This window comes from Ctenopharyngodon idella, chromosome 19, assembly GCF_019924925.1.
Source record: "Ctenopharyngodon idella isolate HZGC_01 chromosome 19, HZGC01, whole genome shotgun sequence".
NCBI classification, from domain to species: Eukaryota; Metazoa; Chordata; class Actinopteri; order Cypriniformes; family Xenocyprididae; genus Ctenopharyngodon; species Ctenopharyngodon idella.
The window spans coordinates 32,789,451-32,814,240 of record NC_067238.1 but is presented as its reverse complement, the minus strand read 5'-3'; the positions used below and the strand labels follow the sequence as shown (position 1 = coordinate 32,814,240).

Sequence of the window (24,790 nt, the reverse complement as noted above, 5' to 3'; positions counted from 1 at the left end):
GCAGGATCTTTCCCTCACAAAACATATGTGCTTATGTGCACTGTTAATATAATAAATAACGAAAAGAGAAAAAAAAACCCGTCCACATCAGTGTTTTGAGTGTTTCTCAGTTATTAGGGATTTTTGAAATTCACAATTAATTTGATATAATCATCAATACACGTGCCAAATGTCACTTACAACAGAAATTAGAGGGCGCGTCGCAGATTCTCCCTGGATTCAGATGGTAAACTGAACCATGTGGCGTTCCTAAAATCAAATTATGTATTAATACAACAACTTGATGAGCCTGTGGATTCGTGAAGCTCACCGACCAAACCTTTATCATTTTCCCTTTGAGTGTCAGTGTGCGCGTCCACCAACCGAATTTCGCGTCCCCGCGCATGCGCACTTACAAATCCCATGGATCTGCTTTAAATCACTCAGAAGACAACGCAAGCACAGCGCTACACATCTACGCATCCTTCCATTTCTTAAATTAGCCACCTTAAGCTTCGAGATACCGCCCCCAATTTCAGTGTCGGTACGGAGCCGCCAGGCCGGGACAGAGACGGAGAGAGATCCCTCGGCCATGGAAGCGCTCGGACCCGGTAAGTGCTGGTAATTAAGCCGTGTGACAGCGTAGTGCGGGCCGTTGCGCTGCCTCACCAGGGCCCGCGGCAGCGCGCTCGTTTAGGCCTCAACGGAAAAAACGAAAACAATCCCCCTATCGCGTCGCGCTCGCTTGTCAAAACCGTCCTAACGACACCTAGCTGTTGATAATCGCTCTCCACCGCGGAAAACGAGTGTTTGTGAAGCCAACAAGTGTGTGTTTATTACTGAATGAGCGTTAAATGGCTCGAGCCCAGTGCGGAAGACAGGACGGCATTGTGTGGTGGGGATTTAACCACACGCATCTTCCTTCCGCGTCTGCCGTGAACAAGCCTGTATAATAAACAACACGAACTGTGTTTTAAAAACGACACACGCTGTTTTATTTTCGACTGTTTGTTAGTCAGAAGTTCACAAATGTTGTTGTGGATGTGTTGCGCGAGCGCGAAACGCGAGTAAGGCGCGCGCGGGTCTGTTTTTTTTTATTTATTTATTTTTTTTTTTGGCGCTTTGTTTGATCCCCATGTGCGTTTGTTTATGCCTAAATGTTGACCATGCCAGAGGATAACGATTGACAGGACTTTAAGCGCCACTGACACGGACTTGACTCGACGAGCAGCCGTTGTCAGTGTACGAATGAACTCGCTGACCTCTGAGAAATAGGCTTCGTTTTGATCTTAAACCGTGACATGCATGATAATTATCGATGTTTGTACAGTATTATCAGTTTTTAAAGCGCTAGTCCACCTTGACTTCATCAAATTGCCACGTTTTTGAGCACGAGCTGCATTTGTTTTCATGTTGTTTGTTTACAAAGTTAATGCATTTGTGCTTTTGAAAACATCAAGTGTTGCTTTTCATTAACCTTGCAGGTCTTCTGGCTCATTAACTTCAGTTTTATCCAATCAGTAATGTGTGTATTTATGTTTGTTTATTGGACAGCCTTGTGAATGACTCTTGTTAGAGAGCACACTCCATAAGGAAATTAATAGTGTGTCTGCGTTAAATTGTTTAAACATTATATTTAACAGAATAAAATCAATTGTTGTGTGTTTTGGGAATGTTTTCTTTGTAAATCTAACTTCCATTCTCCAGATGTGAGGTCAGGACAAAGATCTGCCGGCAAAGTGCAAGAATGACAATGTATGTTTGTCGATGTTGCATAATTCTGATCTGCGGCACAATAAAGTGTGTTTGTTGACGTTCTGCGGCTCTGCTGATCAACATCAGCGTTGTTTTTTCCTGTTACTACAGATCAAGGTTGTTAAACTCAACATGAAGTCAAAATTACCATAATTGATCCACTGGTCTTATTTTAAATAATTTGCTGAAAAATTGCAATCTTTAATCAAAATGTAGTCATTTGCATAACTAATGAGCAATGTTAAACCACCGCCAAACATTACATTAAGCAAACTCTGCATTTCACTTTTCACTAATGGAAAATTAAATGCAATAAAATGTGTTGGAAACAACTATTCATGATGACATTTTACAATCTTGCATTGCTGCATTATGCTTTTAATAAGTACTGTTTAATTACTTAAAATCAAGAGGAAACGTATGAACGATCAGCAGTTCTTCTGTTGGAGTATCTGCAGCAGATCTGATGATGTTGATCATGTGATTCAGTGTGCCGGTAACGTGGATCCATATCTTTGTCATGTCTAGCGTCCGCTGTGTAATCCAGGTGATCTGCCCGTGTCTTTACTGAGTCATCTTTAGTCCAGCCGCCCCTCAGTTTAAGTCTATTATGCCGTTTAGCTCACAGCAAAAGCCTGTTGCCATCAAACACAGTTCGTACTTTTGCATTTAGTGCACTTTTTTTATGGCCAAATTAACCTGCAGAATCTAGTTGACGTCCTCTTGGTTTTTGTATAATTTGCCAGTTATTCATATTCCTTTGCACAGTATTCAGATTTTCTGTATGCATGAAATACACAAATAACTCAGTGTAGTGTACAAAATGCAATACATTAATATATTTCACTTCTGCTGTGATGAACTGTAATTGCAGCTTATTTTTTTAACTTCTTTTTGATGGAATGTTTGCTTGGAATCACCCAATGTTGACATTTTACTCAACTGAGTTTAAAATGTTAAGATTATAACTACACATGCAACGTCACGTGACTACAGTGTTGTATACTACTATTTGTAGTCTTGGTTGTGGAATACTGATTCGCTTAATGTTTTTAAAGAAAAGTACACACTATATAGTGTACACACTATATAGTGTACACTTTAGTCTTCAGTAAATGCCCTTACACTTCAAGTGATTTCTAGACCACAAAGCCATTGTTTGATGTTCTGGATCAAATAAGCAATCCAGTGCCTATTTGTTCATGGGTTACTGTACCCATAATGCAATTGAAAGCATTAGGATAGCACAGAAAGCCCAGGCTCTGTAATGATTTCAGTCTGAAGGCAGTATCTGCCCTCTTCTGCCATCGGTGTCTGACACCCATAGTGGTGTGAAGTGTAACAGCTGAGTAGCCTATATATAGAGTCCTCTTGGTTTTTGATGAATGCTGGTTTTCCCCCGTCTCCACCCGGCCGTGTTCGTGCTGTAGACGAGAGCGCTTTGTTGGCATTGAGAGGAGGGGGAGCCATAGGCGGACAGTATGTGGAAGAGCGGTTTAGAGGCTCCCAATTGTTCTTCCCAGCGCTTGTCTTGCTAACTGGAGCGTGTAGGTCTGAGAGGGGCTTCGACCCCTGCAAAACACAGCGGTTTGACAAAGAGGTGCATCATATCACTCTGACGGGCCCCAGTCACCATCCATCCCCCAAAAACACTGAAATAAGGAAGTGAAGCTCCTAAAAGGACTGTTGGATCATTTGGGGCCTTTCTTGCGGATCAGTGTCCGATGGGTCCAGCCCTGTGAAATCTATTTGATTTATTTATTTTCCCAAATTCTGTTTTATTAGTCCCAAATTCTCTGTTTTCTGTTTTAATTTTTCTCCGATTTAAACAATTAACATTTAAATGATAGTAATCAAAAAGCATGTATAATAAATTGTTACAATTTAACAACCATTTATTAATAGTTTAAAAAAGAAGGGCCCAATGAAATACATTTGTTTTTTTGTTTTTTTTAAATCCCCCTCAAATTCCCAAATTCTGGATTTTTTTTCTTTTCTTTTTTTTTCTGGATTCCATTATAACTGTTTAATTAAACTTTTTAATAATCAAAAAGCATGACTAATCATAAAGTCATGCATTAACAATTTAATAATTTATTATTATTATTATTATTATTATTATTATTTATGTTTTTAGAAATTCTGTTTTGTGTCGTGTTTTTTTTTTTTTTTTTAATACAAATTTATTATCAAAAATGGTGGTAATTAAATGAAGGCATAAATTTATTTTAATCTTTTAAAATGTAATTAAATGAAAATTAAACAATTCCTGCACAAAGATGAGGTTTACTGTTAAAATTAAACAAGAAAAATTGTGTAATTTATTCCTTTTTAATAATTTTGTGTACAGCTGTACTTTTGATTTATTTGTCCAAAATATGCAAAAAATAAATAAATAAATAAATAAAAATTATGCAGGTAATTCCACTTTTGCAACTGGATTCTGAATTTCTTTCTGTGTTTTCCACATTGCGGAAATCATAGGGCCCTAAATAGTATTGAATTTAATTCCAAATGTCCCCCTGTGGTGAAAATCAAGTTTTTAATGTTGTTTATATGTCTATGTGGTGTTTTTAATATGCTTCAAGATAAACCATGTGCAAATTCATGTCAACACCATTTCTGAGTATTTTCTCTTTAAAACTGCAGTGAAAAAACAGTCTCAAAAGCGTGGTTTGAAATCGCTGGTGTTTCTGATGTCAAAAAACTACCTTGTAACCAATCACGTCAATGAGTGGATCTCTGACCGGTGTGAGTGGAGGCGGGGCTAATTTGCATATTTATAGAACCGCGTGTACTAAATGAGGCAAGTGTGTAGAGTTACATTCAAGCAATTTTTTTTTTTTTTTTTTTTTTTTTTTTTTTTTTTTTTGAGGAAAAAAGCATTTAAATGTCATTTTGGTGATCAAAGAGTTTTAAGGGATAAAATGATTGACTACAGGGGGACTTTAAGACATTTTGGCATAGGTCTTATTATAAGAGTTAGTTTTAGCAGACAAGTGTTTCTTTGGGTTGTGATGTCATCATCGCATCATCGCAGCCCCCTCATGTGACCCTGCTGCCGTCTGTCTGCGGTGGACACACACTCTTTTGTCCAACGGATCGTGTGGGGCTGTGTGGAGGCGGGACATTAATGATAGGCTGTTATTGTTCCGTATTTTGTTGGTGGTTTTTGTACTCCATTGGTGGGTTAAAGGTCAAGGTGGATGTCATGTCGCCTTGTTAAGTCGTTAGTATCTGTGTCATTGTCTGTTCTTCCCTGTTGATCAGTCTGAAAGCTGGACATGCTGTTTTTTCATGAAGGAAAGGGCATGTCGGTGTGTGTCAGATCTCAGTGGAGGATGTTAAAGAAGGTTCAGACTTGTCTTTAGGCTTCATCTGAACTGAACGATTGTTTTTCTTCCAGGCCCGCCTGCCCCTCCCTCCCTCTTCCAGCCACCGCGCCGGCCCGGCTTGGGTACGGTGGGGAAGCCGATTCGCCTGCTGGCCAATCACTTCCAGGTGCAGATCCCCAAGATCGACGTCTACCATTACGACATCGACATCAAGCCTGAAAAGCGACCCCGCAGGGTCAACAGGTGCATAATATTATAATATACAAATATACAAAAAGACTTACAAATCTTACTGACCTAAATGTTTGAATAATAGTGTATTTATTTAATTATTTAGGGTATGTATTTGTGGAAATTGACATTACTAATTCAGCTATAATTAGCAGTGTAAAATCTGTTATTGCGTGTATTTAAGGTTGGGTTCTGTTTTGTTCCACAGAGAGGTGGTGGACACGATGGTGAGACACTTTAAGATGCAGATCTTTGGGGACAGGCAGCCTGGGTATGATGGCAAGAGGAACATGTATACGGCGCATCCGCTACCCATCGGCCGGGACCGGGTAATGAAAGCGTGAACAAATGTCTAATAATGTACCTACTTTTCATTGTGTTAAACTCCTTTTAACTCGAACATTCTTGACGTGTTCTGCAGGTGGATCTGGAGGTGACGTTGCCAGGCGAGGGGAAGGATCAGACCTTCAAGGTGTCTCTGCAGTGGGTGTCGGTGGTGAGTCTGCAGATGCTCCTGGAAGCTCTGTCCGGTCACCTGAACGAGGTCCCGGAGGATTCTGTTCAGGCTCTGGATGTCATCACTCGTCACCTGCCCTCCATGCGGTAAGCACTTGGCAGGTTTGGTTCGATTAAAACGAGCTCTGGTGCGATTGCTCTGTTAGTGTGGTTCATTTGAATAAGTGTGTTTTGGGGTCTCGGTCCACTTCCAATAAAATCTGTTGCGGTTCGTCTGAAATATGAACGCAGCATGGAGCAAAGGCATCTAAATGAACCTAAAACAGGATGTGATGATGTCACAAGATGTAGTAATGTGGGAGAAATGAAACTTTGAATCAATTGAACCAAATGTTTTTCAAAATGAGTCACTGTTTCGAAGCGCTGGTGAGAACAGTGTAAAACACCTTTTCCTGAACAATTGCAACCATTAAATATGAATTGTCTTTATAATATGTTATTTTATTAAATCATAGGGCCTGTTTTGTTTGTTTTATGCAGAGCTTGGTTAATCCTACCAATTAGAGACAACTCTTCATTTTTTTTTTTTTCATTATACAGATGTCATTTAAATATCTACAATTTTATAAAATTGATCCGAGATCTGGTAAAAATCATATATAGATGCTTGTTCATGGATTCAAAGAGAACCATTGAAATTTTGAAACCATAATGACGTAACAAAGCCTCGTTCACTGAAATCACATGACTTTGGCAGTTTGATGCGCACTCAGAATCACTGATTCGAAACAATACGACAAGCGCATGTAGCTCAGATGTTCAGCAAGTTCTGTCACAAAATATACAACATAAAAACTGTTTTTTGTTTTGTATTGTTGAACCAGGACAGAATGTATCATTTTCTTCTTTGGACCAAAATAATAAAGAGAACCGAATTAGAAGTGTGAACACACCCTAAAATCTTTGACTCTTTGCTCATGTGAGTTGTGTAAGCTCAAATTTTCCCGGACCTGACATCTTTGGCACCCTCTGACACAGGTACACTCCAGTCGGTCGTTCCTTCTTCTCACCACCAGAGGGATACTATCACCCGCTGGGAGGAGGGAGGGAGGTTTGGTTTGGTTTCCATCAGTCGGTCCGTCCAGCAATGTGGAACATGATGCTCAACATAGATGGTATGTTTTGTCTTCCAAAGTTTTCTCTGTGTTACTTTGCATCTGTTGGCCATTTTTAATGATTTTTTTTTTCCCCCACACACACTCCAGTGTCAGCTACAGCCTTCTACCGAGCCCAGCCCGTCATCGAGTTCATGTGTGAGGTTCTGGACATCCAGAACATCAATGAGCAGACCAAACCCCTCACAGATTCACAACGTGTCAAGTTCACCAAGGAGATCCGAGGTGAGGATTGAAGCAGGTTCATGATGTCATTTATTGCTGGGAAGTACACTTCTGTTCAAAAGTTTAAGGGTATGTAAGATGTTTTTAAAAAATGTTTTTGAAGAGGCTCTTCTGCTCACCAAGGCTGCATTTATTTGATCAAAAATACAGTAAAAACAGTAATATTATGAAGTTATAATAATTTAAGTACTTTCAATTGTAATATATTGTAGAGCTGCACAATTACCAATTTGTCTATTAAACCTTTAACAAGTACGATCACAGCGAACACTGGGATCTGAGTTGGCGCTGCCGCTGACCCAGAGAGAGCAGGTGTCATATATAGGTATGAAACAGCTTCACAAACAACCACACAGTAACATTATTTCTGTCTTACAATAATTCAGATTATCACAGGGATAAACGTTTACGGTTCAGATATAAACACTGATGTCTACAGTAGCGATCAAAATTGATACAATCTTTATTTGAAGTTGCTTCAAAAGGTGATTTTCTCTATTACATCGTTACACCAGTAGGTGGCGACAAAAGACTTAAATTTATTTGACATTGAATCATTCATTCAAGAGATTCGTACAAAAACAGATTCATCTCATAATGAAACAAGTGAAGTCTTTAGGCTTGTTCGAAATGCATCGGCGCTGGTCGGATGATCGGCATATGACATCAAAGTACCGACTTAAAAGCAGAAGGAGTCGTATGCTCTCCAAACGCTCTCGCGGTACTGTGATGTCATACGCCGATCGGTGTGCGCAGCGCCAGTGCATCTCGAACAAGCCTCTTATGAGTGAGTCATTGAATCATTCATTCAACAGATTCATTCAAAAACACTGATTCATCCAGTAATGAAACATGTGAAGTCTTTATGAGTGAGTCATTGAATCATTCACTGAAACCAATTTAAAAAAGCATAATTAATTCCAATTAATTAAATATCTTTAAAATTACAGCAATTAAAACATTGTCAGAATCTCTAGTAAATTACATGTTTTGTTTAGTTGTCTGTTCAGAATCGTGGGAGAATCGCAATCTATTTAAAAAAAAAAAAAATCATAATTAATTAATCCAGAATTGTGCAGCTCTAATATGTTGTAAAATGTCATTTATTCCTGTGGTGCAAAGCAGATGTTGAAAACAGTTGTGCTGCTTCATATTGTTTTTGTGGAAACTGATACATTTTACTTTTCAGGATTCTTTGACGAATAGAAAGTTCTGTTTATTTGAAAAAGAATCTTTTGTAACATTATAAATGTCTATACTGTCACTTTTGGTCAATTTAATGCATCCTTGCTGATTAAAGGTATTAATTATTTTGCACTACATCAAGGGCCAAGACTGCTTCAGTTCTGATTGTGTATTTAATCGCTGAGTTAATGTCATTGTGTGTTTAGGACTGAAAGTGGAGGTCACACACTGCGGCCAGATGAAGAGGAAGTACCGTGTGTGTAACGTCACGCGCCGCCCTGCCAGCCATCAGACGTCAGTGTCTTTAATGTTTTATCAGTGTTTGCTAAAAATGTGATACTATTTATGCATTATTATATACCCACTAGTTACATTTCCTCTTCTTTTCTGCACGTTCCTGCAGATTTCCTTTGCAGCTCGAGAACGGACAAGCTATGGAGTGCACCGTTGCCCAGTATTTCAAACAAAAGTACAGCCTGCAGCTCAAATACCCCCATCTGCCCTGCCTCCAGGTGGGGCAGGAACAAAAGCACACCTACCTGCCCCTTGAGGTAAGAGCCAGGCGTTTTCCCAGCTTTCACATGTACAGAAATGAATGTGATTGACGTGGTGCTCTGACTCTTGTCTTGTGTCCTCCATGAAGGTTTGTAACATAGTGGCAGGACAGCGCTGTATAAAGAAGCTAACAGATAACCAGACCTCGACCATGATCAAAGCTACGGCCCGCTCCGCCCCAGACAGACAGGAAGAGATCAGCAGACTGGTGAGTGGAAAATGAAGGAGAGAAATCACAATGGTCGATAATGAGACTGTGAGAATGGAAGTCTAGCTAAGTTAAAGGAGCCAATCACTTATTACAAAAAAATAATTTATTTAAAAATAAAAAATTTATATATAATGTAGCTTCATATATAATGTAACTTGACTGCTTTCACCACTAAAGCTTCTGTAAATCCTTCCAGGTCAAAAGCAACAGCATGGTGGGCGGGCCCGACCCGTACCTGAAAGAGTTCGGTATCGTGGTGCACAATGACATGACCGAGGTGACTGGGCGGGTCCTCCCAGCGCCCATGCTTCAGTATGGGGGCCGGGTGAGTACAGACACTGGGAGGGACTGTAGCAGGGTGAGTACTGGGGCTCGGGTGCCGGTGAGTGCGGGTGGGTCGGGAGCGGTTTGTGTGTGTGTGCATGTGTGTGTGTGTGTGTGTGTGTGTGTGTGTGTGGGTGCTGTCGTGGGATGAATGCACTAACCAAAGGAAAAATGATCAGACTCCACTGGTGTGTTTTGGTTAATGCTGTTCAGCAGCTTGAAACAAATCTGTTTTAACATCTCAGATGATGTTGAGACTCGACTAGATCATCGTGATGAATGCTACTGTAGTCCTCCGATCGTGGACTCTTTGCTATTGCTTGAGACTAAAACTGTACATTAACATCTCATTTTAACTTCCACTAATGGATGTGAGATGTTACTCATCACTAGAGAAGCAGCATCATTGTTCATCTGGGAATATTTTTAACCTCTCAGTAGAGTCTTATCTTCGTTCCTATGAAATAACTTCTTGAGTGATTGCTCTCTCTTTGCAAACAGAACCAGTTGTTTTGATTGAGTAGAAACACTTGTATGTAAAGAGATCTGCAACATCACATTTTACTTAATCACTGTCACTAACTTATACTGTGCACTAAATGTGTGGACAGTCAACATTGTCACTAATTAATTTAATGAGCTCAATTAAAAATTGAGTTACTGTTATCACTAACATCTTGCTTGTGTGTTTGAGTGCTTTTAAATGAAACGTTTATCTTAAAGTATGTTTTGATGCTTCAGTCTTCAGGGCTTTTCCTGTTATGTTATTATTTTTATTTTTTTTATTTTATAATGCAATATAATCACACAATTTATTATATTACATTTTATATTGTATTGTATTGTTAATTTTTTTTATTATATTTTATTACATTATATATTTGATTATATTGTATTTTATATTTGGTTATTTTTTTATTTGAATATAATATAATAATTGATTATATTATTTTTGATTATATTTATTTGATTTATTTTTTTGTAATGTTATTATATTTGATTATATTATATTAAAATATATTCATTATATTTAAACAACATTTAGAATTGTTACTGTTGACCTTTAAACCCTGAACACTGGAGCGGTTCTTTACTGTATTAAATTCAAATAACTCCTGTATTGACATTCAGATGCATTCCTAAATACATAAATAAATGATGTGTTACTGAATTAATTACTTGCTTCATGCTTAACCTTTACAGCTGATTTGTACTGCATTTCTAGACTAATTTCTTTCTATAACTCTTACATTATTAAAACATTCTGTGTTTAACCAATAAGGAGGTTGGGAGTGGGTCTTTCTGCGTACGCTACTGTCTGCTGTTAGTCCAGGCCTGCAGAGATGGGTTGACTTGGGTTTGATGGGTTGACAGTGGAGGATGTTGGGTAGAGTGTGTATCAGGTGACGAGCCGAGGGGTTCACTAAGAGTGTAGGGACTCTCTCCTCAGAACAAGACGGTGGCCACACCCAACCAGGGTGTCTGGGACATGAGGGGAAAGCAGTTTTATGCGGGTATTGAGATCAAGGTGTGGGCCGTGGCCTGCTTCGCCCCGCAGAAACAATGCAGAGAGGATCTGCTCAAGTAAGGATTGCTCTCTTATTGCCTCTTTTTATATTTTCCTGTATGTTTCTCATGTTTTCACCTATGTGAGGTGCTTTGTTAAAGATTCTTCTGTGTTTTAGGAGCTTCACCGACCAGCTGCGCAAGATCTCCAAGGACGCCGGGATGCCGATCCAAGGCCAGCCCTGCTTCTGCAAGTACGCCCAGGGCGCAGACAGCGTGGAGCCCATGTTCAAGCATCTCAAGATGTCTTACGTGGGACTACAGCTCATTGTGGTCATTCTGCCAGGGGAAAACACCTGTCTATGGTAAAGGGACTGGAAGCAAAGAAATATCAGAGAATTTGACACTGTAATGCTGAAGTGTTTGTGTTTCTCCAGCGGAGGTGAAGCGTGTGGGAGACACTCTGCTGGGAATGGCCACTCAGTGCGTGCAGGTGAAAAACGTGGTGAAGACGTCCCCTCAGACGCTGTCCAACCTCTGTCTGAAGATCAACGCCAAACTAGGGGGCATCAACAATGTGCTGGTGCCACATCAGAGGTGGGTTGTGTTTATTATGCTATAAAAGCTGTCTATAGTACTTCACAGTGAAGTTTACAAAAGAAAAGATTCAGATGTCATCTTTGGGTTGGAGTTTGATCAAATCCACTTTTTTTTCTATTGTGATTCAGATTGAAACATCAAATGTAAATAATGAGAGTGTGGCCCAAACAATGCTTGCAATAAAATGCTTGCATTTTTAGTCCACTCAAAAAATAACCATGTCACCTAGCAACAGGATTGACTATCGTAGACTTTCCAGAGTCCATATTATGTCTTGATTGTGTTTTTTGGCTCTACTAGAACAGGTTGATTATTTTCCTCATATTCTCCATTGTTCAGCTCCTCTCTTCCCAGTCTGTCAGTAACGCTCTGTTTAGTTCCTGTCTCTATGAAGCCCCTCCTTCTGAAAAGCACACTGTGCTCTGATTGGTCGGCTGGAGCAGTGTGTTGTGATTGGTGTTTGGGAAATGTCCCGCCCCTTACCATAACCGCCAGTTTCAACACACTACTAACTAACTCAACCAGGCCCCGCCCCTTTATTCTGCGCATGAATTATTTAAATGAGGAATATTGTGACGTGTTCGTTCCAACTCTTTCTCTTTCTGTCCGTCAGGCCCTCTGTGTTCCAGCAGCCGGTCATCTTCTTGGGCGCGGATGTCACTCACCCACCCGCGGGCGACGGGAAGAAGCCGTCCATTGCGGCGGTGGTGGGGAGCATGGACGGACACCCCAGCCGCTACTGTGCCACCGTGCGGGTGCAGACTTCACGCCAGGATCTGTCCCAGGAGCAGCTCTTCAGTCAGGAGGTCATTCAGGATCTCACCAACATGGTGCGAGAGCTCCTCATTCAGTTCTACAAGTCGACCCGGTTTAAGCCCACGCGCATCATCTACTACCGCGGAGGAGTTTCTGAGGGCCAGATGAAGCAGGTGAGTCATCAGAGATGGAGTTCACACTGTCATTTACTCGCCCTCATGTTGTTCCAAACCTGCATGTCTTGTGTTCATCTTCGGATCACGAATGAAGATATTTTTAATGAAATCTGAGAGATTTCTGTCCCTCTATTTTTAAAGTCTATTCACCCAAAACCCACTACAAAATGTTCATAAAGAAATTTTAAAATAAACCCATATGAACAGAGTGTTCTGAAGAGACACGATCACTTTATATGATGAACAGATTTAATTTAGGCTTTTATTCACATTGATCAACGAACATAAAGCGAAGCTCAACCATACTTTATGCACGAGAACGAACCTCATTGGTTCTCATGTTTGACCTTTCGTTTACGATATTTGAATGCTGTAAAAATCGCTCAGATTTCATTAAATATAACTTGATTTGGGTTCTGAAGATGAACGAAAGTCTTATGGATTTTTTTTTAATGGCATGAGGGCGAGTAAATGCTGACAGAATTTTAATTTTTGGGTGAACTATGCCTTTAATTCAGACTTAAACTGCATTGATGATATTTGAAAGCTGGTTTTATTTGAATGTAATTTATCCGTCTTAAAAACGTTATTTCATGTTTTGTTGTTGTTCTTCAGTTAATATTGTTAATCATCTTGTGCAGGTCGCCTGGCCGGAGCTAATCGCCATCAGGAAAGCTTGCATCAGTCTCGAAGAGGATTACAGACCAGGAATCACCTACATCGTAGTGCAGAAACGTCACCACACTCGCCTCTTTTGCTCTGATAAAGCCGAGAGGGTGAGTTTCCACTGTTGTTCGTGATGAACACTGTTTAGTGTGCACTAACATTCAAAAGTCTGGGGTCGGTAACATATTTTAAGTGTTTTTGAAAGTCTTCTGATCACCAAGGCTGTTTATTTGATCAAAAAATACAGTAAAACAGTGAAATATTATTCCAATGTAAATCAGCTGTTTTCTATGTGAATATATAGTAAAGTGTAATTTATTCCTGTGATCAAAGCTGAATTTTCAGCATCATTACTCCAGTCTTCAGTGTCGCATGATCCTTCAGAAATCATCTTACCAACCCCAAACTTTTGAACAGTTGCGTATCGATCTTACATACAAGTTTCTTTGCATTGCCTCAGGTCGGGAAGAGTGGCAATGTCCCAGCAGGCACTACAGTGGACAGCACCATCACACACCCCTCAGAGTTTGACTTCTACCTGTGCAGCCATGCTGGAATCCAGGTGAGTCGCAGAACAGTTGCTTATTTGTTGATTTATCCATTTGTCCATCATGGTTTTTCATGCATTTGCATTTCCTTTTCCTCCCATAGGGCACTAGCCGTCCCTCTCACTATCACGTCTTGTGGGATGACAACTGTTTCACCGCCGACGAACTGCAGCTCTTGACTTACCAGCTTTGCCACACTTACGTGCGCTGCACCCGCTCCGTCTCCATCCCAGCGCCAGCCTACTACGCCCGGCTCGTGGCGTTCCGTGCCCGTTACCACTTAGTGGACAAAGACCATGACAGGTATATCAGCACTAAAATAGGAAGTTCTTGTGAGGTTAACCAATGGATGTTTTTGGGCTCTTCTAGAACAGGTTTTCATGCTTGAATGTTCAAAAAACACATTATTTTTCCCATATTTGACATAGTTGCAGCTCCTCTCTTCCCAGTCTGTCAGAAACGCTCTGGTGAGTTTTCCGTACAACAGCGTAACGCACTGCTTAACCAGCTAGATGATGTATCGTTGTAGAAACTAACTAGTCACGACTGTTTCCTGAAACTGGACGTCACGTGCAGGAGGACGAGTAATGACTTCTGCTAATTAATTAATTCAAGATCGTAATTAATGTATTTAAAAGGGTTTCTGTGGATCTTGAAGTCTTAGTCTTAATTCGCTCTTCCACAAATGAAGGCCTTAAAAGGTCTTAAATCAGAGCAGGAAGTCTTAAATTCACAGTCATGCATGCTTTGCAAAAACGTAAGACTCAACACATGAAGTCGAATAATCAATGCATTTATTGTAGAAATGATAATAATGAAAAATTGAAAGCAGCTTTGTTTTGGCGTATCTGTTTGCGATCAGATCATTTAACCCTCTACCGCACGCATTATGATACATTTATAGAAAAAAATATTTGACTTTTTCTTTTCTTAGGATGGCTTAACTTGAAGTGCTGTAAAAAAAAATTTTGGAAAAAAATATTATTTTAAGGTACTTTATTATATGTTGCCATATGGCAACAACGTACAATAGTGGAAATAACTTAGAATAAGTGTAAGTGTATATAGTTAATATTTTTCCTCAGAAATGTTGTTTGTATTGAATCAGTTGGTGCTATTATAAGCTTTAGCAGTAATTTTAAACAACACCTTATACATATTTTCCAACATCGTGTGCTTTTATTTATTCCATTCTCTTTTGCTGGATAATGCTTTATATTCTTTGAATTTCATTACGTTTTTCATGAATATTACTTAAATTGCAAATTTAGACAAAAAAATACTGTTCATCATGTATCATAAAACATTGCATAAAACCAAAAACATTGCAGTTCATGAAAATTCAACATTACGCAATCTTATGAGAGGAAGGTTATGAACATGAACCCCCCATAATCCTTGAAACCTCACCTTTTTTCTGTACGAAGCTTCAAAAAGCATTTTTTAAGAGGTGAGGCACAGATACACATCACATTTGGTGCACTTCACACTAACGATACACTTACAGCCACTTGCACCTGCCTTTTTGAGACACCATGGTAGGCCAGTGGTTGGTCTGGGCCAGTAGTACTGGCTGTGGTGGCAGTGGGCAGGCAAGTCTCCGATGTTGATTTAATCCATAATACAAATGCCATGGCAGTTTAACAACTAATCAACATTATATCACTAGCATTAATGCTGTTATTGTTACAGCTTAACAGACTGCAGCTGACCTTTGCTAGCTAGCTAACCTATTACAATAATGTCATTCCATTATTGCACAGTGTTGCCATATGGCAACACAGACATTTTATCGATTTACCAAAAACTATTTTCATAACTTTTTTGAGTGGTGAATATGTCATCATAACTTACCTGAGATGATGTTACCAATTTTTTTGTGAACATGACATGGGCGGGTCCTTGTTTGTTACTGACGTTTTAGTTTGCTTTCAGCAACTACCGACAAGAGACTGCAGTCTGTCAGAAATCGCGCCACAGAAAAAAATTGCATGTCATGTGACTTAACCAAAGCACATCATTGGCTAAACTAAGGTCTTCTCTTACCAGTAAAAAAAAACGAGAATGTTCTCTTCAAGAGACAGTGGCAAGGAAATGAACGCAAAGAGTATGTTGCCATATGGCAACACCATGCGGTAGAGGGTTAAAGCCGCTAAACTCAGAACGTTTTCAGTCCAAGGATCCAGTAAGCAAATGCATTCATGCAGTCGGTCCAGATGGATGATGGACTGCATTAATGGATATCTGTTGGAAGTCGTATTTTACGACACTCTGATATAATTGTTGTTTCTCTCTAGACATTTACATTTAGAGAACATACTGACGTATTGAGTTCCCTTTAATTGTTCTTTAATGTCTTAAATTTACCTTCATAAAACCTGCAGAAACCCTGATGTTATATTTTACAGTTAATTTACATATATAAAAGTCTTTCGTTTTTAAATCACATAAACATGTATTTTACTCTCTTATACAGCACATGTGGTTCATTCAGTCAGCAGTATCTGTTGGGAACCAAAGACAACTTCACTGTTTTTGTCCGCTGTTGTTTTGCTTTATTTGAGTTTCCCTCGTGTGTCATTCTCTGGGGTTCCCATGCTAAAATATATAGATTAAAATGTGTGTGTATATGTCTCTATTTATTTAAATTGGATGAAAGATATAGAATGTGCTGAATGTTAGCTTGCTTATTGTGCCCAAGAGCATGATCTGTTTAATTCCACATGTCATTTTAACAAGAAACTGCTGTAGTTCCAACCTGTTTGTGCCGGATTGTTCAACTGTTGTTAACGATGGAACTTTGACCAAAGTTGGTTAACGATGCTTTCGGGAAACGCACCCCTGTTTAGTTCCTGTCTCTGTGAAGCCCCTCCTTCTGAAAAGCACAATGTGCTCTGATTGGTCGGCTGGAGCAGTGTGTTGTGATTGGCGTTTGGGAAATGTCCCGCCCCTTACCATAACCGCCAGTTTCAACACACTACTAACTAACTCAACCAGGCCCCGCCCCTTTATTCTGCGTATGAATTATTCAAATGAGGAATATTGTGAAGAAAACTCAAGACTACAATGGAGGGAGTTCAGAAACACTGACACTGATATAGAGAAGAACTCCCGCTGGAGGGAAATCTTTTTCCTGCTCAAACAGCAACATTACACACTAAAGACAGATGTGAAAAAGCAGAATAGGTGTTCTTTAATGCTTCCTGTGTCGTCTTCTCTCTGCAGCGCTGAAGGCAGTCACGTATCAGGACAGAGTAACGGCCGAGACCCTCAGGCCCTGGCGAAGGCGGTCCAGATTCACTATGATACCCAGCACACTATGTACTTCGCCTGACGTCAGCCAGCAGGAGACGCACTTCTACACTCCCTCTTCGATCTGTCTCTCTCTCTCTTCCTCTTCCTGTTTCTCTATCGCGTCGTCGTCTGCAGCCAAGCAGTTCTGAACCCAGGGGGCCATCTGTCAATCCAGTCGAAATCGGTCGGCCTCAGAAGAACCAACCTCTACCAGCAGTCCTGCACTGAGAGGCTTCCTGCCTCCAATGCACAGAGAAAAAAATCAATTTGAGCCATTTTTAACACTTTCTTTTCTTGTTTTGATTTTGAATGTTTTTAATTTGTAATATACACTGAGTGTGAGCAAACCTGCGCCATTGGTCAGGGCAGCTCTGGCTCTCTTAGCTAAGCTGGACTCTGTCTACTTTTACCTCAAGCCGCCATTGGCTGAATCTTGTCACATGTCTTTTGGGGTGGGGCGGGGGCGGGGCTTGCATGTCCGGGTGGGGGGGGGGGGGTTGACTTGTTTATCCTTTTTATGGTCGTATTTGGACTCTCCTCTCAGTCTTTTACAAACGAGGTGACCTGGGTATACATGCCCATTACCCGCTACCGTTTTGTGCGCTTGTGTGCGCGTGTGTGTGTGTGCGTGTGTGTGTGTGTGTGTGTGAGAGTGTGTGAGTGAATGTGAGTTCATGTCTCATGGCAAGCCACTGAATTGTAAAGGGAAATCTAGGAACGAACTGCTGTAAATGCCTGGTTTTTTATATTAACACACACATAGATGTATAAAAAAAATATATAAATATTTACAACTCTATAAGCATATTCCACTTGATCTAACAGGCTTTCATAAGCTGATGGTTTTGTGTAGCAGTAGCATTACCCATGGGCAAACGGGGCTTGGTACAGGTGCCATTCTGCCCGTGGCGAGACCGGAAACGCATGCGTCTTGTTCGGATGTTTATTTTACAGGGTTAAAGGTATGGCCATTGCACAGTTACGGACGCGCCGTCTGATAGGCTAGGCTTGCAACATACAGCACTCTCCCTTCTTTTATGCATTTATACATAAGATTCAAATCAGATTTGTAAGAGTTTAATATAAATGTTTTTGTGGTAAACTTTAACAGTTTGTTAGAGTAGATAATCGTCGTTCTTGTCGTTTTAATGTCGATATTGATCAGTTGTCTGCAAATCGGTCGCGTAACTAATTAGGAGGCATTGTGGGTTTTTTATACGGCTTAATTTCTTGTGGCAATGGTAACGAGGGCCCAAATTGCTTTGGTTTGTCCTTTTTCATGTTCGAAATGATCAGTTTGAGTTTTAACTCCATACCAAGTTAATGGAAAGGAAGTGACAAATCTGAAGTTTTTAGGGAGGAGTTAGCAATGTTTGGCAGTTATATGAATTTTACACTTAAAGTGTGTTTTATTACTTCTGTGTGTGTATATGAACTTGAATCTGAATGAACTTTCTCTTGCGTATTAAAGATAGGACACCGTACATGAAGACACGAGCCTGCGGTTTGAAGGGTCTCCGGCGCGCACGCCTCGTCAGGGGGACGCTCTCCAAAAACCCTTTTGTAATAAACCATCCGTAAAGCAGCAGGTTTGCTATGAATGAGTTTGAGCACCAGCCTGTCGTTGGCGTGGACGCTGGCCCCATGAAAGAAGAGGAAACGGGCAAGGGCGTCACATGCAATAAATTGGTTTTAGGTGTGGAATGGGTTACTGGCTTCCAGTTCGAATCGTGCGTGTCCTTTTTAGGTGGTTCGCTAAATTGTTACATGACAGTTTCTATCATGATATCATTGCAAAGCAATATAACCCAAAATCTAGAACAATTTAAAAGCTGTAATCGTCGATGTGGCTGTTGGTTGGAATCTTATTGCCGTTTGTTTATGTACTTATTTTGCTTGTATCAATCAGTGGGAATGTGCATATGGTGGACTAGCTCTTTAGGCTATGTGGAAAAATGTTCAAATTTAAACTGTGCTCGCCTGCATGCCAGAGTATTGTTATGAAATATTTATTATGGCGCGGAATCTTTTTTTTTTTTTTTTTTTTTTTTTTTTTTTTAAAATGCGTAAATCAATACAGTGAGACTGTTTCGAGTAGCGATGTTGTCCGGGATTTTAAAAGTTTTCTCCATACATGTCAGTAGCTGTGAGGGACGGATGTAGGGCTGAAGGGCCGAGGACGCCGGTCTTTGGGAGCTCCAACCCAAACGAGGTACTTTCTTCAATCACTGGGCCGCTAAGACGGACCTCCTCGCCCTTTCTTTCCGATTAGGAGTCCTGTCTGGCCCCTCTGCTCTCCAGTGCTGTGGCGCCGCCCTGGTGGCTCCTCCACACGTGCGCCTCCTCTCTGCATGTGGTGGGCCTCGAGGGTCCACTGCGCAAGGATTACCTCTTTTAACCTCTTGTTTTGTTTTGTTGTAAGCCATTCTCTGCCCCGATTTAAAGAGAGCATGATTTTTTTTAAATTCCTATTTGATATATATGGCTTTGTTATTTGAAAAATGTGTATTGTAATTTAATTTTTTGTTTCTCTTACTGGTGTGTAGCTTTTTTGTGCTGTTCTATTCTCGTGTTCTGAGCTGTGTGATTTTGTCCAATAGCAATAGTGGGCACTTTTTCTTTGACCTGCTGGGGAACGCCTGTAGCTTCACCCATCCAGTGCCCCGTCAGTTGCTGTATTGCTTTGTGACATTTATAAAAAAAATAAAAAAAATCTCCCTTTTTTTTTTTTTTTTTTTTTTTTTCCTTTCTTTTTTTTTTTTTTTTTCTTAGCCTGCAGGGAATATTTGTGTTATTGTGCAAAGTAATAAATTGGTATTTTATGCCTATAACACACACCTCTGTGTCCTGTCATTATTCACTTATCCTACTTACAAAGTCTATTTTTTTTTTTTTTTTTTTTTTTACTATGTATTGTACAGTTGATTTAAATCATATCTTTTGTATTTAAATGATTTTTATGGGACATTTTACAATAATGGATTTAATTCAAAGCCACTAGATGGCATTGTCTGCTAATATCTAGAAGGTAAACAACTTACTGTTGTGATGCAGCACTATCCAGCATAAACGGTTTTCTTTGCTTAATGTTTAAGTACAAATGATTTTGTATTTTATGTATAAATGAAACCGACTAACATTTTAAATTCGGTGACACTTTATTTTACAGTGTCCTTGTTACATATGTTACATGTACTGTAGTAATGACAGTAAACTTGTTACATTTGTTACATGTGCTTGTAATAACAGAAAACTTGTTACATGTACTGTAGCAGTAACAGTAAAATAGTTACATGCTACATATACTGTAGTAATAACAAACTTGTTACATTTGTTACATGTACTTTTAATAACAGTAAACTTGTTTTATGAACTGTAGTAATATTAAATGTGCTAAATTTGTTACATGTACTGTAGTAATAACAGTAAACTAGTTACATATGTTACATGTAATAACAGTAAATCCTAAGTTCAAGCCTATAGTAAGTACACATTAAGTAATATTACTCGAATGTATAATTACACTATCAAGGACACCTTAAGATAAAGTGTAACCTTAAATTCTTCTGAAAATCAGCTTAGGTCAGCATTTATTTTCACTGTGGTAAAGAGCAGCTCGGGTGTTCTGATTTAAACTATTTTTGTGTTACACTGAAGAAATTAAGTCAAAGCTTTGAAAAGAGGATTTTTGTTGTTTTTTCAGTGTCTCTGGAGAATTGCGTTCTGTTTGTGGATACTGATACTCACAGATCAGCGGTTGATATTACTGTTCAGTGCACAGCTTGCCTGTTCAAAAGCTGCATCCTTGTATGATTGTTAAACCACACTGGAGCTTCTCTGTGGGCCGACACTCTTTCGTCTGCTCTTTGTTTTGTGTCCCGCTCTCTCATTTCCTGTGTCCTGTGCTGTTGTCATGACCACTGTTGCCAAGGAGAGGCAGAGAAAGGAAACTTAAACCAGGGATCTTGTACCCATAATATTTAATTCATCACCACAGACACTAATGTCTGCACACGGAGCAGGACGAAACAAAGGAAAAGGGCAAAATGACACAGTTTGAAATCATTTATTAGTCTCTTTAGCAAATAATTATTTTAAAATGCAAATCCCCCCCCAAGAAAAAAACAACAACACTATCACTTCCTCTTTAATCACCTTCCGAGGTAACCTTATATTGCTGTAATTGGATCATTTGTACCTTTGTAATATATCTCTACTACTTCACAGGCATGTAAATTCACACTTCAGCCTGAAATGCTGTTATACTGCGCATTTCTGAGAGAAAGTGGTCCATTACAACAAAAAAATGAATTGGCGTACTGTTGCAAAGTGTGAGGATTTTGCTGTCAGCCCTCAGAAATGCCCACAGAATCAAACACCCTCACAAGCCTCGCATTTCTTTGTCAAAACAGTCTCATACATGAAGGTAAGAACTCTTAGCAGCGGCCCTTCAAGAGGCTTGAGCGTATTGTTGACGGCCCATAGATTGTCTTTGTGTTAATTGATTCGCTCGCCCTCCCTCCTCTGTCTCGCTCCATCTGCCTTTATATCCCTCCATCAGCTGCTTTCCTTTCAGGATGAGAGTGGCTTTTCTTAGCTGTGTTTCAAAACTGGCACACTTGAAACACCTGTAAGGGTGATCGGGCCGCCCAATAGGCGATCGCCACTCTAAACGCAACCAACCAACCTGTGAAGGTCTTGTTGCAGGGAGGGATTGCTTTTGTCTTTGCCTAAGTGGCCTGAAGCACAGCAGCCTTTTTGTTTCTGCTCTCGAAAAGAGCATCTAACGTAAAGGTCTTCAAACAGGACAACGTCTTCACTCTTGGCTTCTATCCTCACAGGTGTAACATCCTTTCTGTTAGATAATTTACCGAGGACTTTGCCGTTGTTCGTGGTTGTTGGGTCCTTGGAAGTAATGCATCTTTGACAGCCTCTGCATCCACGTCACGGTATCAAATTCAATCGGCGTGACCCATTTGGGTAAGGCAACACCGGACTGGGTGGCAACAGAGACACACGTCCCTGCGATAAGAGTAGATCTTTCTTTACCGAGAAGACTTTACAGTGGTGCCAGACCAACTTCTACCCTCCGGACGCAGCCTCTCATTGAAGTTCAATCAATCCCATGAATGTGAGTTGAGACAAGTGGCAGCAGTGCCCTGAGTTCTTCAATTATTCATCACCTCAAAGAAAGACCAGGCGAAAGTGAACACAACTGTCTGAGAGAACAAAGACGGACCAGAATGAAGCAGAACACAACTTTGCTCTGAGAAATTTGAAAGACAAAACTGGCAAGGAACTTTCAAGAAGGACTGACCGAGACGGACTGACAAACGTGACCATTGAACAAAACCAAGAAGTCTGGCAAAGGAACCTTCTAGAAGAACTAATTGCTGAGGATTGGCAAACGTGACCAAAAGACGGATTAGAATGCAGTTGCTTTGAGAAATTTGAGACAAAACTGGCGAAGAGCTTTGAAGGAGGACTGACCAAGACTAATTGATTGGCAAACGTGACGAGACCAAAAAGAATTGACAAGAACGCAATTGAACAAAATTTTGGTCTGAAAAATTTGCGACCAAACTGGCAAGGAACTTTCTAGAAGGACTAAACGACACTTCTCGCTGAGGATTGGCAAACGTGACCCAAAGACGGACTAGAATGCAGCTAAACAAAACTTTGCTCTGAGAAATTTGCGACAAAACTGGAAAGGAGTTTTCAAGGAGGACTGAGCGACGCTTCTCGCTGAGGATTGGCAAACGTGCCGACCTCTGTGGGCAAGGAGGGCCGAGGCAATTATCCATAGTCGGACCACCTGCAAGCGGAAAGGTGTCGTCGAGGTTGTGGCCCGAGGAGGCGTGGTACTCAGAGGGTGGCGAGATGGTGAACACGGGTATGCAGTTGATCAGCTTCACCTGCGCTGTGACGGGTTGGGTGATGGCTATAGCAGTGACCGCGCTTCCCCAGTGGAAGGTCACGGCCTTCATAGGCAGCAACATCCTGACCTCTGAGATTGTCTGGCAGGGGATCTGGATGAACTGCATCTACCAGACCACCGGCCACATGCAGTGCAAGACTTACGACTCCATGCTGGCTCTGCCGCCCGATATCCAGGCGGCGCGGGCGCTGATGTGCATCGCTATCTTCTTGGGCTGGTTGTCCTGCACCGTCTCTTGCTGTGGAATGAAGTGCACCACCTGCGCCGGAGACGATCGCCATGCCAAGGCTGGCATAGCGCTGTCCGGTGGGGTGCTCTTCATCCTGACGGGCCTGTGCGTCCTAGTGCCGGTTTCCTGGACAGCAAACACTGTGGTGCAGGACTTCTACAACCCCAACGTTCCCCTCCAGCACAAGCGAGAGCTGGGTCAGGCTATTTACCTGGGATGGGCGGCAGCTGTGATTCTTATGATCAGCGGAGCGGTGTTGAGCAGCACCTGCCCGCACATGGAGAGAGGAGCGTACAGACGTGGGTACATAGGCCGTAGCTTTGCAAACTCCAGGCCTTCTGCTCCCGATCCGCCCAATCCGATCACCACCGGCACCCTTCCTCTTAAGGAGTATGTATGATAGAGAGAAATGAACAGGGACAATAATTAAAGGAGCACTCAGTAATTTTTTGTTTCAATGGATGGATGCATTTTGTGGCATTTGAAGTCCTGTCGTTTATCTGCTCTGTTTATTTCTTTGATGACATGTTGATGCTGTTGACTCTTTCGTTATGTTGTCTTTAATATGCATATTGTTGGGTTTGCTTTTGTTTAGATGCACTTTTATGTTTAGGTTTGTAAAGCTTTATATTAAAAGTGTAATTTCTGTATCACTATCAGTACCAAAATGCAATTGAAATCCACTTTTTTTGTTCTTCAATGCACCCTCGAGTTTGGAGTGGGACTATCGGTTTGTCTGAGCGATGGTAAACGAGTGTGTTTGAAAATAATTTTTGCAATTCTGTTTGGTGACGCTTTCACCTTTAAAGCTTTAAAATATGTCATTTCTGCACCACTAGCAAAAACGGAATTGAAAAATGAATGATTGAAAAACAGATAGGCTCACCCCAAACACTGAACAGACACGCTTCAGCTTTAACTAAAGTTTTTCTCTCATGAGGCGTGAGTGTGCATCATTTTTAATGACAAAAGCATTATTCATTTCTTTAGGGTAAAACTTTTTAATATGGAAAAATGTACTGAGTGCCCCTTTAATTAAAGACGGTCTAGTATCTAGAACGAGATCAGTGTTTGAGCGGTCAGTTTGCAGTGGGTCCAAGAAACATTTTCTGTCCATTATTGTGTGTCTCTCTCCATATATTACTGTATATTCTCATATGAGGTGTTTATTCAGGTACTGTACTATTTATGGGTACTTTATTTAGATTTTACATCTTAATTTGATTTTGGTCACACTTTAGTTTGGGGAAGATATTCACTATTAACTACAATAAACTCCTAATTTACTGCTTATTAATAGTAAGATTGTTAAGTTTAGGTATTAAGGGATGTAGAATATGATCAGGCACTAATATGTGCTTTATAAGTACTAATAAACAGCTAATATGCAACTAGTTAATAGTGAGAATTGGACCGTAAACTAAAGTGTTAATTTGTTTTTTTTTAGCCCAATAGTATTAATTATAGGATAACTGAACTCTTAGGCCCATTTTGCAGTGTTTTTTTGTTTTTTGTAAATCGTTATTTATTTATCTTGTGTTTTGTAGACTCATGACAGCTCAACGCTGTTGTCCTTACATACGTTTGCTGTGTTCACTGTGACTTCACTATTTATTGAAAATGTGTGTATCGGAACCATTTTAGGA

At 40.4% G+C, this 24,790-nt stretch overlaps 2 protein-coding genes across 2 annotated transcripts; both read left to right on the top strand.

Annotated features, from left to right (window-relative positions):
- The first annotated feature begins 389 nt into the window (after nt 1-389).
- ago4 (argonaute RISC component 4) lies at nt 390-19,048 on the top strand. The gene is given in 19 exon segments (XM_051871673.1): nt 390-590; nt 5,141-5,312; nt 5,509-5,629; nt 5,722-5,903; nt 6,795-6,931; nt 7,022-7,156; nt 8,548-8,635; nt 8,745-8,892; nt 8,985-9,104; nt 9,304-9,432; nt 10,882-11,015; nt 11,117-11,282; nt 11,284-11,302; nt 11,375-11,534; nt 12,151-12,466; nt 13,111-13,245; nt 13,596-13,697; nt 13,787-13,986; nt 16,909-19,048. Coding segments are annotated over 19 exon segments (2,592 nt in total). The 5' UTR covers nt 390-571; the 3' UTR covers nt 17,018-19,048.
- Nucleotides 19,049-20,603: 1,555 nt separating this feature from the next.
- Nucleotides 20,604-24,708, top strand: cldn35 (claudin 35). The gene has a single exon (XM_051871675.1). The coding sequence runs from the start codon at nt 22,858-22,860 to the stop codon at nt 23,542-23,544; it is 687 nt and encodes a 228-aa protein (XP_051727635.1). The 5' UTR covers nt 20,604-22,857; the 3' UTR covers nt 23,545-24,708.
- The last annotated feature ends 82 nt before the right edge of the window (nt 24,709-24,790 follow it).

Excerpts from the sequence above, each read along its gene's own strand:
- cldn35 (XM_051871675.1), top strand. The coding sequence starts at position 22,858 with ATGGTGAACACGGGTATGCAGTTGATCAGCTTCACCTGCGCTGTGACG.